This window comes from Typopeltis vanoorti, chromosome 7, assembly GCF_054136105.1.
Source record: "Typopeltis vanoorti isolate ZY-2024b chromosome 7, IOZ_Tvanoo_1.0, whole genome shotgun sequence".
Taxonomy (NCBI): Eukaryota; Metazoa; Arthropoda; class Arachnida; order Uropygi; family Thelyphonidae; genus Typopeltis; species Typopeltis vanoorti.
This window is the reverse complement of record NC_143555.1, coordinates 94,080,479-94,095,136: the sequence shown is the minus strand read 5'-3', so window position 1 is coordinate 94,095,136 and position 14,658 is coordinate 94,080,479. Positions and strand designations below refer to the sequence as shown.

Sequence of the window (14,658 nt, the reverse complement as noted above, 5' to 3'; positions counted from 1 at the left end):
ACGATTCAAGATATATTAACATCTTAATGTCTGAAATGTGAAGATTAATTAATTATATTTCATTATACTAAATTTAAAATAGTTACTAAGTACTTTTATTTAATTCAATCCGTCAAACTCAATGGATAGACATTCTTTAGTTATTCATAATGACAATGATATCCACTTAATTCTAAAATGAGACTTGTTTTCGCTATCATACGCTTTGCATGGGAGTGAATTTATGGTTTTACTGTTTGGCGTGAAGTGTGTTTGTGTGATTATCAAGCACGTATTTCTGTAAACTCCATTTGATTTTTGTGTTAATTACCTAAAATATTACTTCAAAAACATAATTGTTTATTATAAAAATTTTTATTTATATAAATAACAAGTTAAATTTTATTAAATTTAATAATAATTTTAAGAAAAATTATTAAAATCATGAAGTAAATTTGTACACCATCTGCAAATTAATTTAAAATAGATTTATAAAAAAGATAATTGTGTTTTATTATTTATTAGTTATTATATATTTATTATATATATATATATATATATATATATATATATATATATATATATATATATATATATATATATATATATATATATATATATATATATTATATAATTAATTATGCTTGAGGTTCATTGTATTGGTGTTGTCAAGTTAATTTTAATGTAAACCAAGGCGGTATGCTCTGCCGATGTTTTATATTAATTTCATTGTTCGAATAATAAGCAGAAATTTTAAGAAAACTGTTACTATAATACTATTTTGCAACTTGCATGCATAAATGCATAATACAACAGTGACATCTATCGGATTCGATATTTCTTCAGGAGAATAAAACTTGCATAAATACACTGCTCAAAACAATTAGAAAATATTTTACTTTCCATCAGATAATTATAAATTTCTGCAAATAATTTTAACTATTGGGTACTTTATACATGAATAAATATTTCTTACTTATGGATAGGGTAATAATCGATATTCATAAAAATTTAAAAAACATTTATAAAATATAATTATTTTTATGACTTTATAATTTACAAGAAAACCAAAATATATTTTAATTGTTTGAACAATATATATATATATATATATATATATATATATATATATATATATATATATATATATATATATATATATTCCTAAATAATACAACAGTGACATCATCTATCGGATTCGATATTTCTTCATATGAAATGGTCAAGTATATATTCCTAAATAATTGGTATAAGATTCCAATTTTAGTAGATAACATACATATATGATGGCGTAATAATGTGGATATGAAAAGTCATTTTCATATCCACAGTATAACTTTACATACACATTAAAGTTAAAAAATACATACTTTGTAAAAGTAAACTAACTTAAGGCGGGAAATATGAAAATATTTCTTAAAAGTAATCATGAAAATTCGATATCGCATGTCCAGTAATACAGAGTTTATATTACATCAGTTATGCTTATAGCTATTACTAAACAATTGTTTTCTTCGAAATCAGGGAACCAGCAGCCATGACTGAGGCCGAGCTTGCAATGGAGGTAAGATTTCCCTTTACTTTTCCTAAAAATAAAAAAATTTCCAACGTTTTCAGGAATTTTTAAATATAATTGTTTACTGAAAAATAAGTCTTGATTATGAATGCAAATTTTCTAATAGTTTAATATTAAAATAATCAATCACCTTGAGAGAATTTTAAATATGAAAGCACTTACTTCTCACTTTAGAAATGTTTCAGTTTACATGGTACAAAATTTAGCTTATTATTGAGCTAGATTCAATATGTAAGTAAATCACTGTGATTCAGTTAGATCAAGACAGTTCATAAAATATAAGCGGAGAATTTGACTCGGTCCAGCTGCTAAGCCGCATTGCTTAAACAAAGAAACAATAACCTTTCAAGTAATCGTAAAAAAAATCTTAATTAATAATTTGATATCAAGCGGTATTTGATCTTCTCTCTCTCTCTCTCTCCCTTTATATAAATGGATTTTAATAGCTCAAAATATTTTAGCATTTTTCATCCGTTTATTCTCGCAGGAGAAGTTCAAGAAGAAGAAGGAAGAGGAGGAAGCCATGTGGCAGGAATATTTAGACCAAAGACGCAAACAACGAGCAAAGGAAGAAGAGGAATTAAGGAAACTAAAAGAACGACAGGTACTTTTCTTCTTCAAAAATAAACTGTAAATGATCATATTAGTAACCATTGCCCTTTTACTATAGGACTTTTATTACTAGTGGAAGAACCTTTGTTGACATAAGCAGTCCACAGTAGATTATACCCAAATCATTCGTTCTGTTGACTGTTTTCTTTGTTTGTTTGTTTGTTTGAAAATACGTGAAACTTGTAAGTTCGACGTGTTTCCAATCTGAATCCATATTTTAAAATCAGTAGCTCTCCTAAATACAATAACGATTCAAAATATTGTATTATGGACATTTAACTCTAAACTTTGCGTACTTAAATATTCCTTTATTCAACAATTTATTCGTTGTTTACAGGGCAAGAGGAAAACGTTCAGAGCAGAGCAGGAAAAACGAATGCTGCAACAAAAAAGGAAACAAGAAGAGCAAAGGCTGAGAGAGATAGTAAGTAATGTTTGATGATCATTTATGTTTCATATCGCGCTCAAAACTAACTTATACGAACATTAATTCTTAAATATGTCTCAGTGCAAATAGTATACAATTCGAGAAGTGGAATAAAATCAATTTTTTAAAAATAAATATTTCATTCCTTGATATTTTATTATTTATTGTTTTTATGCTCGTCATAGGAAGAAAAAAAGGAAAAAGAAGCGGAAGCTAAAAGAAAAAGACTTGAAGAAGCGGAGAAAAAAAGACAAGCTATGATGCAAGCTATGAAAAAACAGGAATCGACACAGCCAAACTTTGTCATCAAGAAAAAAGCAGATGTAAGTAGCCGGGTGAAGATTCTTTTCTCTGTTACCATAAATTACATAACCACCTAACACAAATGCATACAGTGGATGCATTTCTTCACTTTATCGATCGCTATGCTCTAAATCTAATGAATGGACGCATTAATATTAATATCAGTGATAAAAAGACATTAGCTTATTGTCGAAATGAAAAGATGGAATTTTTCGACAAGCAGCTATCCTACATGCAAATTATAATCGTTAATGTACGTAAATACGAAGATATTTTATAATTACATGTTAGATCTTGGGAGTATTAAAGTTTTTTTCTTCTTTTTTTGTTTGTATCTGATATCTAAAGCACTTACTATTCATACATATTTTTTACTATTCAGAAGATTATTAGAAATGAACACTTTGTAGACAAGTTGCGTATCCCTATTCATATGACCCTTTAGGGGTTTATTTTTACCGATTAAAAAAAAAGATTGAAAACTTAATTATTTAAAATGGTGAAACCTTTTCAGTGGTTAATAGCATCAATATATTATTTTTTCCGTTTTTTTTTTTTTAAATCTAATTCTTATTCTTCCTTTACGTATTAGGCCTAGTGACCTATTATAATTCGAAACCGGAAATCCCTGCATAGGTCGGTCAATTCTTATTCCAGGAATGTCCTATGTCTGTAAATGCATGTGTTCAAGGGGCCGGTTTGTTGCCTGTTCTGATGAAAGAAAAACCCGAATTTCCAGACGGAAAAAAAAAGCCTACTTCCGTATGAGACCGGCTAACTCACCTTTAGTCGAAAGAGACCAGATAAAGGTTCCTCACGTCACTGATGGCGATCAAACCCAAGTCTTCCCGACCTAATGGCTTCGTCTACACTGATTGAGATACAGAGGCTCTTTGAATTTAATTATTTTGATTAAATAATAATAATAATAAAAAATACTCTTACTTCTGTTTAGTCCTGAGATAATGAAGTAGAGAATTATCTCATGAATCTGCCATATCTTTTTTTTTCTTCTTTGCAATATTGCAAAAGTTGACAGTCTTTGATTAGAGAATATGTAAGAATTACAGAAGAAAAACGTATAGCTCAGTAGCCAAAGGGGTATCAGAAATAACCGCTGTTTGTGTCTACACATACGAAAAAAAAAATTCTTACACCGTTTTTTTTTATTATTTTTTTATTATTTTTTTATTATTTTTTTTAAGTCTTCTCTGGTATGGTATTCTTTGTATAGGATTTTTTACGCTCACAACTTTTTGGTGGTGATCAAGAAGTCGAACGACTTTTATATTGTGCATATCGTAGATTAGACAGAACAAACTCCCACGAGATGCAGAAGCCACTGCTTTTATCCCTGGAATTACTGTGTATGATGTACTTGGTTAATGTTTCTTTAATATTACCGCTCTTTTTAGATTAGCATTGTTGCTTTCTTTCCAAGGGCGTGGACACCTTCTCAAATGCATTCTCGATTTATGTCACCAATTTACATTGATAGGATGAATTTCCTAGATTTCTATTGTCAAGATCCGAAACCCTGAAACATTGCAAGCTTGGCTTTCTGGATTTTTAATTAGCACTACTCAGCGTATTAGGCAAACAGTTTGCCTGAAATACTATCAGCCGGTTATAAGACTGGCTGATACTATTTCAGAAAAATAGGCAAAAAAAAAAAAAGGAAGCGAGGTTTTTTCTCTTAAAAACTTTGGTTTTTCATTCTGCTCAATAGGCCAGAAAAAACAACTAATTAACAGACATAGTAGAGTGGCCTGATAGCCATTACAGTTGACTTGGCCGTAATGTTTATAATATTTATAAAATTGTAATAATTGTAAAATTTTATTAAATATAAAATTGCAAATATTATGAAAGCCTAAAAATTTTATTATATTAAAATAATTTTCATTTTAATTTTAAAATAAAATAAAAATATACATACACCAAACTTCATATTCATTAGATAATATTTAAAATGCATATGAGTTGAACTGATACTAAAATTGAATATTGAATATGTGTTGAAATACGTGTTGTACGTACATTTTGTAACTTTATTTATAACTTTATTGTGTTTCAGTTGGGTTTGTCGGCGGATGAGAAGTACAAGACCAAGGAACAACTGGAAGAAGATAAAAGATATGCTCTTAGCGTTAGGATAAAGCCCCTGGGTATTGAAGGAATGAGTGGAGATGAACTAAGAGGCAAGTGCGCTGAATTATGGGACAAAATTGTATTGCTGGAGAGCGAGAAATATGATTTAGAGGACAGACAAAAGAGACAAGATTACGATGTATGTATTTATTCCATATATAAACACGTTTATTTTATTTTTAAATTTAACACTACTTGAAATTTTTTGTTAGTTTAGTATTTAATCGTGTAGTGCGTATTAAACGTGTATAATGAATTTGTCTTAACTGCAATAGTTCTTATCTTATATTTTCTATAGAACTCTGTGAATTAAAGTAATTTTTGAATTATCTTGTACAACAATTCCTTATTTTCGCAAAAAGTTATTTCTAATCCATTCCTTTTTATGACTATAATATTTCAGCTGAAAGAACTTACTGAGAGACAAAAACAAATCAACAGAAGCAAAGCCTTAAAGAAGGGTCTTGACCCAGAGTGAGTTGCATTTTTGATCCGCGATTACTTTTTTTTATTTTTTATAAATGTATACATTTATGATTAACACTCTTTTCGTTAAAAGAAAAATTGCAAGAATTTATGATATGTATGCATATTAAATTTCATGATTTTTTTTATTAAAAATCATGCAGCATAACTTCAACAAATTATAAATACATTTTTAATTAGTGATTAATTCCATTAAATTAAAAAAATATAAAATTGTAATTGAAACCATCTGAATTTTTTTTTCATTCTTTAATAAATCCATCGAAATTTAATTAAATTAAAAATTACTCGAATAATTTAGTTACCGTCCAGAGGTTTTTTTTTTTTTTTTTTTTTTTTTTGAAACTTGAAAATCTACGCTAGAAAAAAAAAATTAAAAGAAAGTCTATGAAAACAATTGAATTGTCGCTTCCATGTGGTATATACGTTAGATACATATACTTTTATTTAAGTATATATGCATACTAATTCTGATATTAGCTTGGAAATTCGGAAAAAAACCTTTTTCACTTACTAGCATAGTGTTTGCATGAATAAAAGAAATCCAGTGAAGGTTCTAACTTGCAAGAACACAATACTACTACCTCTGTAGTAGTATTGTGTACTACACACTCATTTGCGACGATACTTGCAATTGAGATGGTCCACTTTTTCTTTTCTGTTTAATATTGCGACAGCTTACTTGTCAAGCTCTTAATAACAGCGACTTGTTCTCTAAATATCTTTCAACTTATGCTTTCGGTGTTCTTGATTCAAGAAACTGCAATTAATTGTAGGTAACTGTAGTTGTGAAGTTATTGTACATATAGTAACTATGCATATAACCATATTATTGCTTGTACACTATGTACGTGTAGAAAACATTTCAAAGAATCAGCATACGGAAAAAAATTCTAAAAATGAAAAATTATTTTTAGAAAAACAATTATATAATTAACCATTACAAATTGTGTTAGAAAATGGAATTCGACTCACCTTTTATATATGCGAAATGTTTAATGCAACTGAAGTAAAAATTTGAAAGAATTGACAATTGACATTTATATCTTTAGGGGTTAAGCAAAATACTTTTCATATTCCCCGCTATCTGTTGTGGTTACAGTGAGGGTAAACTTTACGAGCAGTTTGCTCGTCCTGAATGGGCATGGAGATTATGCATCGTTGCAGGAGGCTAATATAGCTTTTGGTAATCTATATTTGAATATGTCCGTTGCCTCGTATGCTGCAGTTTGCTTTACCAAATCATTGGGATGTGTGGACGTCTTTAGGAAAAACTTGGATGCTAAGGATTGTAGAAAAGAGAAAATATAGGGAATATTTGTGTGTCTATGAAGTTGATTGTTTCTAACATGCCACAGGGCGTTCAGAATCATTCTCAAGCACTTGTTCTGCACTCGCGGTATTTTGATAATGTTAGTATTAGAGGTGTGGCTCCAAGCCGGAGAGGCATAGGTGATTATAGGACGAATCGTCATCTGGTATAGTTGCAATTTAATTCTGTTGCTGAGCTTGCTATTTCTATTAATTAGCGGATAGATCTGAGCTATGGCTTTAGATGCCTTTGCGCACGTAGACTTGATGTGTTGGTTGAAAGATAGCTTTTTGTCGAGAATTACACCCAGGTAATTTGTTTCTGTCTACCAGGGAATTTTAGTATTGAATAGTAACACATTTCCTGCGGGAGACATTGGCCTTTTTGAGAAAAGAACGGCTGAGCTTTTCAGGGGGTTGACTTGCAATCTCCACTTGGAGAACCAACCCTCCAGCCTTAGAAGGTTTCCTTGATGCTTTCTGGTAATGAAATGGGGTCTGAGAGATCTGGTTAGTATTGCCGTATCGTCCGCATACAGGTCCAAAATGGAAGTCATCGGATTGTGTGGGATGTCTGACATGTATACAGAAAACAGCAATGGAGCCAGTAGAGATCCCTGCGGCACTCCAACAAAAATATGGCGCTGGGACGATGTAGAACTGTTGATTTTAACTTGCATTGATCTATTCTGAATATGAATGGATTAGATGAACCATTTTAGTGAGGTACCGGCTGAGATAAGTTTATGCAAGAGTCCAAAATACCAGATTTTTTCAAATGCTTTGGATAAGTCTAGGAAAACAGCTCCTGTGCACTGGCGCCAGTTGTAACTAGTGGTGATATATTCGACAATTCTGTGGATTTGCTGGGTAGTACTATGGTATTGCCGAAAACAGAACTATTATTTAGGGAGGATGTTTAGGTCATTTATTGAGGTTTGCAGTCGTGAGAGGATGACCTTCTCCGCAACCTTACCCAGATTAGAAATAAGACTGATTAGACGATAATTTTGCGGTAGGTTGGGTCTTTGCCTGGCTTATGTATAGGAATTACATCAGCCAGTTTCCAGGTGGAAGGAAAATAGTGAAATCTTAAGATTGCATTTATTATACTGGTCAGGTGCACTACAGCTTTTCGAGGCAGCAGCTTGATCACCCTGTTTGAGATGCCGTCTGGTCCAGGAGCTTTATTGTTCTTAAGTTTTTTAATAATATCATATAATTCAACACTTGATGTGGGTGCAATATGGTCAGCATTGGTATCTGGGAGATTTAATGCATGCCTGACCTGTCTGTGGATTTTGTACAAGTGATTGAAATCTAAGTTGTTATAAGAAGGTTTGCACTGCTCCTCAAGATTCTTTAGTATGGCTTCTGCCTTATCTACATCTGTGTGGACTAGGCCCTGGTTTGATATTATGGGAGGATCTGTTTTTATTTTAGTTTTTATCTCACCTATTGATCATTCCAGATAGAGTGATCAATAGGTGAGATAGAGGTTAATGTTTTATCCCAAACTTGGTTTCTATGAGTTTTAGGTGCATCTCGTACTGCTCCATTCAATCTATTAAGCACTGTCTTGTCCTGAGGAGTGCGAGTGTTACGAAATCTCTTCCTAGCTCTGTTTTTCTCTCTGATCATGTTCATAATATCCTCAGGCAAACGATCAGGTTTGTGGAAGGTTGCAACCGTTATAGCGGACTTAATCTGTTGGGTGAGGCTAGTCACTGCAGATTCCACATCTTCCGGTGTGCATATGTGAGGGACGGGTCCAATTTGATCTCTAAGTGCTTTAGACAATCTCTCCCACGATATGCGTGAATGAGATGGAGTAGACAGGCATTCTTGTTCTCCCAGTTGCAGTAAAATTGGGTTGTAATCCGACGACAGCTCGTTTAGTGATTTAAGGCTGTACTGTAGTTTAATGTCTTGCAGGATAGCTATATCCAGGATGTCAGCAGTGCCAGACGTACTAAGATGAGTTGGTTCGGTAGGTCCAGCCACAACAGCATAGTTTGATCCTGTGTAGCTAGGAAGGATGCGACCATTTTTATTGGTAGATTTACTGTTCCAAGCAGGATGTTTTGCATTGAAGTCTCCAGCGATGACGACGGGTCCTTTTACTCCAATGATGGCATCCAGATCTGAGGTCAATAATGTCTTTTTGAAATTTAGTCCTTATAAGGACTGGCTTAAAGGATCGAAGCAAGAATGCTTTTCATCTTCCCTTCATTTTCATCATCTACATTATCTGTAGAGGGCAGTGTATGGATAAGGTGTTATTGAGCTATTGAAGCTCTGATCATGGCAGCAGGGTAACAGCAATAGCCGAACTTCTGTTAAAACTTCATTGGCTCTTTTGCCATCTATTACCCTCCAAGGGTATTCATTCTGCCGTCTTTTTGAAATAAAAACTTTTTGATTTTTATGTAAACGTTATGCAATTAATATTATGGTAATACTTCCACACAGTTATTATTCAACTGTATTGGCATCTTTAATTCCATCATTCTTTACTTAATTTTTAGCTCATTCAGAGAATTCACTTTCCACACGTTTTTAATTTCATTCATGCAGATAAATGCAGTAAGTTCAATTAAAATGTTATTTTTAAGGAGAAGCACTATATAAGTTTCTGAACTTCAGAAACAATATCATTTGGGAGACAACAATACTCAAGCTTGATAGATGACGCTGGTTATCATAATATTTCAATTGTTTTAGTATTATCTACATTTCAATTGGTTCTATTTATAAATTCATTTATGTAAACCAATTTGTGTAATTAATTATAAATAATCTAGTTCATTTTTATAAAAAAAGGCCACATAATATTTCAAAAATATTTACTTCAACACTTTATTTTTTCTATTTTCAGAGCTTTGATGGGAAAATACCCGGTAAGAAGTGTTTTTTTTTTTAATTTAATGTAATATCCAAGGAAAAATCTTTCAATGCAGGAAGAGCATATCCAATTTTAAAATATAAAATAATTAAAAAAAATTAATTATCTTATAGCCGGAGAAAGTTATTTGGATAATATGATCTGTAGCGGTATGGCTAATAGTTCTGAGGTTACAGTGAATCTCTCTCTCTCTCTCTCTCTCTCTCTCTCTCACACACACACACACACACACAGCTTTTTCAAGGAGGAATATCCAAATCTCCAGGAGCTCCTGAATCAAACGCCAATGTCGTACCACTTATCCTCATAACTATTAGCTAAATTGCTAAGATAAGATAGTCATGTTGTTTTGATTTTGTTTAGCATTTTTAAATATAAACTAAACATGGTTATGAATACATAGACATCACTGACTAATTTTTTTTCATATCTATAAATTTAAAAAAAAAAAGGTTTACATTTCGTGAATGTTGGACAGCTGTTATAAAGTAATTCATGATAATTTATTTTTGAAAAATATATTATTGCTTACTTAAATTTGGTAAAATATACTTTATCAGGTATATTTTACCAAATTTAAGTAAGCAATAATATATAAGCAATAATAAATTTGGTAAAATATACCTGATAAAGTATATTTTACCAAAATCGTTTTCATAAGTAATCCATATTTTTCAAAAATAACTTATTTCTCTCTATTTATGTTTTAGTGAAAGTAAAAAACTTTATGTATTTAAAATAATACTAAAGAAATATACAAATAATGCGATTTTATTTGCTATATCTTTTGTAAAAGAATTACAAAGACTACACCAAATTTAAAAATACTACCAAATTATATATGTAATTTCTCTATTTTTGAAAACTTAAATGGGATTATCAGTAGATTAAAATAAAAAAAAAAATAAATTCAGAAATTGAATTAAAACCAAAAAATAATTACTTGCAATACTGAACATATAAAATATTTTAAAGAGTATATTTTTCATTTATAAAATTTACTCAGCATTCGTTCCTTTGCTACAAATGGAATAAAAACGCTAACTAAACTGTGCAATTCTACTGGTTCTTTCCTATTTAAGTTACGGTTAGCATTAAATATTGTTGATTTGATCGAAACCCCTCAGTACTACGAAAACATAATATTAAGTTAAATTATATTAAGTGTTTCCTTGCATATGTATTATTCCTCCATAAAAGATCCTAAACAGAAGAAAATCTTCTAAGTAATTTAAAAAAATCGATTCTTACAAAAACACTCTTTTCGTAATTAAATAGTCTGTAATTTAAGATTCATCTGTAATTTGAAAACAAGCCGCATCGGAAAGAAAAAATAAATTGGACATCATCCAGTCAAAGAATGATAAAATTTCAAACTTAAATAAGTAATGAATGTCGCAGTTCACCATTAATTTTTAATAATACGCATTTCTAATTCAATAATACTATAGACAAGACGTTAGAGGGCAAAATACCTTTTAAAATATTTCTTATCTTTGATTACTGCCGAAATGAATTACGTGAATCATTCTAGCGATCAAATAAATATGTAATTATCTGAAATCAGTAATGATACATATTAATCAGATTTTATGTAAACTATTGTGATAATATATAAATATTTAAATGTAAACATACATATTAATCAGATGTTATGTAAACTATTGTGGTAATATGTAAATATTTAAATGTAAACACCAATTTCCAAATGAAGAATTTTATGCTGAAAGACGACAGTAATACTTGTAACAGTAAAAGTGCTTTTAAAAGATTAGTATAAGTACTGCCGAAATGAATTATGTTATGTATTTGAATAATTAGACAATATGCACTTATATAAATTCGGAAATAATAAATTGTAATTAGCCTGAGTGATGAAGGATGTATGAAATAGATGTGATATCTCCTATTATTATTTGAAACGATAATTAAACTTTCAGTTTACAAAACTGACCATTTAAAACTCATATAAAGATCTACCGTTATTTGGATTTTATTAGCAGAAATGAATAGTTTATTGTTTGAATATAATAAACAGATTAATTATACATAAAACTGTATAATTATTATAAGCAAAAATTCTGAATCTAAGACACATTTCAATGATATTTTTAAAATCTATGCTGCCATCAAGATGGTTAATGCAGTCTCCTTAAGGCAGTGGTTTCCATACATCGTATAAAGACGTTTTTCCCTCCGCACTCCAGTTTAAAAGCATTTTCATTACACCATCCTTTCTTTCAGGAAATATTTTATACTTTCTATAAATAATTTTTGTAATAAACGTATTAATAAATAATAATACATCACGGAATTCTCTCAGACGAATCCTCTGAAGAAAGTTGAAGTATTTGCAGTGAGTAGCGACCTAAAGCAAAATTGTTTATCTCCCAACGAGTATTCTTGACATTCTCTCTCTCCACTCATCCAACACATTGGCTTATTTTTTAATTGCTTTTCCTTCCAGATACATTGCTGAGGTGATCGTCCCTCGGTAATTCTTTTCATAATCTCATCCCAGCTTCATCTGTAGCGAAACACCTTCCCTTCACCCATTCTCGTATCTTAAGACACTACAACAACTCAATATCAGATTATTGTGTTCTCTCTCTCTTCAGATACTTCGGATCTTAATACAGGAATTACCCATTTTGGAATGGTGGCCCACATTTCTCGCTCTGTTCGAAATTTGCGTCCTATATCCTTGAATGTAGTTTGAAAATCAAGGTTTAAGATTCACTTTGGTATAATGTTAACGAAACTGAAAAACTTAAATCATGTTTACATTAAATTATAGTCATGAAAATATTGTAAAGACTTGCACGAAAGAACATGCAACAAAGAATGCGTACAGTATATACTGTTCTAAAATTATTCTTTCCTTGGATCTTTTTTTTTTCCTTGTCTTGTTTGCAACAGTCTCAAGTCCTCTAGTAAGGCACTTCCTCAAAGTTTGGAAATCACTGTTTTACGGTGTAATTAGATATATACCATATAATATATAAGTGTAAGATATTTAAATAAAAAGTGTAAAATATTTAAAGACAATTTATATTGAAATAGTTCCTCCAGTGTCTTTTTTATTTCCTACGAAGTATCTTTGAAGCTCCATTACATTTTTTATTCATTAAGGCAATTTATTACGATCTATGCAACTTAATATTCAACCTATTAAACAATTCAAAGGGAAAGTAACAACTTCATTGCCCTGATTTATCCACTTAAATTTGATGCATAGATAATCTCTCTTCAAATACTTTGAAGAGATATTTTTTATTTGCTATTGCAAGATGTAATAAGCAGAGCTATAACTAATACGATAATTGAAATTGAACAAAATGCTTGCAAGAAAAAAGTGTTATCAAAAAAATGTTTTTATTAACATTTCATTAATGCTTTATAGTCCTTATAAGGACTGGCTGAAAGGGGCAAAGCAAAGAATGCTTTTCATCTTCCCCGTTATCTGTATAGAACAGTGTAGGGATAAGGTGTTATTGAGCTATTAAAGCTCTGATGACGGCAGGAGGGTAACAGCAATAGCCGAGCCTCAGTTAGAACTTCATTGGCTACAGCATTGCTATCCATTACCTTCCCAGTGTCTCCACCACCGGTCATTCCATTAATGCTTTACGTTCTTAAAATAACTGGGAGATGGACTGAGTCCTTGACTCTTTATCCCGTCATCTGAATTAAGAAAATCTGTGTGGATGGGGTGTTATTGAGCTAAAAGCTCTAATCATGGCTGGGTAACGGCAATAGCCAAGCCTCAGTTGAAACTTCATTGGCTAAAGCATTGCCATTTGTTACCCTGGAAGTCCTAAAAAGGACATCAGATTGTTTGATGCTTTAGTCCTTATAAGGACTGGCTTAAAGGGGCGAAGCAAGAATGCTTCTCATCTTTCCCGTTATCTGTAGAGGACAGTGTTGGGATAAGGTGTTACTGAGCTATTAAAGCTCTGATCAATGCAGAAGGATAACAGCAATAGCTGAGCCTCAGTTAGAACTTCATTGGCTACAGCATTGCTATCCATTACCCTCCTTCTGAACCCTTAATGCTTTAGTTCTTATAAGAACTGGGCGATGGACTGAGTCCTTGACTCTTTATCCCGTCATCTGAATGAAGAAAATCTGTGTGGATGGAGTGTTATTGAGCTAAAAAGCTGTAGTCATGGCTGGGTAACGGCAATAGCCGAGCCTCAGTTAAAACTTCATTGGCTACAGCATTGCCATTTGTTACCCTGGAAGTCCTAAAAAGGACTATATATTTCGCCAATTTCCTTACCTTGGATTCTTAATGCTTTATTATAGTCCTTATAAGGACTGGCTTAAAGGGGCGAAGCAAGAATGCTTTTCATCTTCCCCGTTATCTGTAGAGGACAGTGTAGGGATAAGGTGTTATTGAGCTATTAAAGCTCTGATCATGGCAGGAGGGTAACGGCAATAGCCGAGCCTCAGTTAGAACTTCATTAGCTACAGCATTGCCATCCATTACCCTCCAAGGGTATTGGATTGAATGAATCAATCACCGCATCTCATGGTCGATTGATTCCTCTCTATCCTTTAATGCTTTAAGCTAATGTTAAACGCTTTTCTTTGTTTGAATTATTATCCTTACAACTTCGCACACCGAAAGATATCTCATATCCGATTTTCTGAAATGCTTTAAGCTAATGTTAAAAGTTTTTCATCAAATCGGATATGAGATATCTTTCGGTGTACGAAGTTGTAAGGATAATAATTTCAAACAAAGACAATAACCTTACTCTCTATATGATATTTTTATTATTCGAAAAATAATTGTTGAAAATTAATAAAATTTTTAATTTTCTACTTAGATATGAAATATCGGTATATAACCGTATGGTTTCTCGTAACTCAAAAGGTTAAATTATTTAGAAGAACATATTA

The 14,658-nt window shown here is 31.4% G+C and overlaps 1 protein-coding gene across 3 annotated transcripts in view; it reads left to right on the top strand.

The window, feature by feature from the left end:
• Positions 1-14,658, top strand: part of LOC150104874 (troponin T, skeletal muscle-like) — a 71,861-nt gene that overhangs the window by 46,311 nt on the left and 10,892 nt on the right. For all 3 annotated transcript variants that reach the window (XM_090395385.1, XM_090395384.1, XM_090395386.1), the window contains 7 exons: positions 1,504-1,543; positions 2,043-2,159; positions 2,505-2,591; positions 2,780-2,917; positions 4,975-5,187; positions 5,452-5,522; positions 9,724-9,745. In XM_090395385.1, the coding sequence (XP_090251511.1) occupies positions 1,504-1,543; positions 2,043-2,159; positions 2,505-2,591; positions 2,780-2,917; positions 4,975-5,187; positions 5,452-5,522; positions 9,724-9,745 (688 nt within the window). The remainder of the gene's footprint in view (positions 1-1,503; positions 1,544-2,042; positions 2,160-2,504; positions 2,592-2,779; positions 2,918-4,974; positions 5,188-5,451; positions 5,523-9,723; positions 9,746-14,658) is intronic.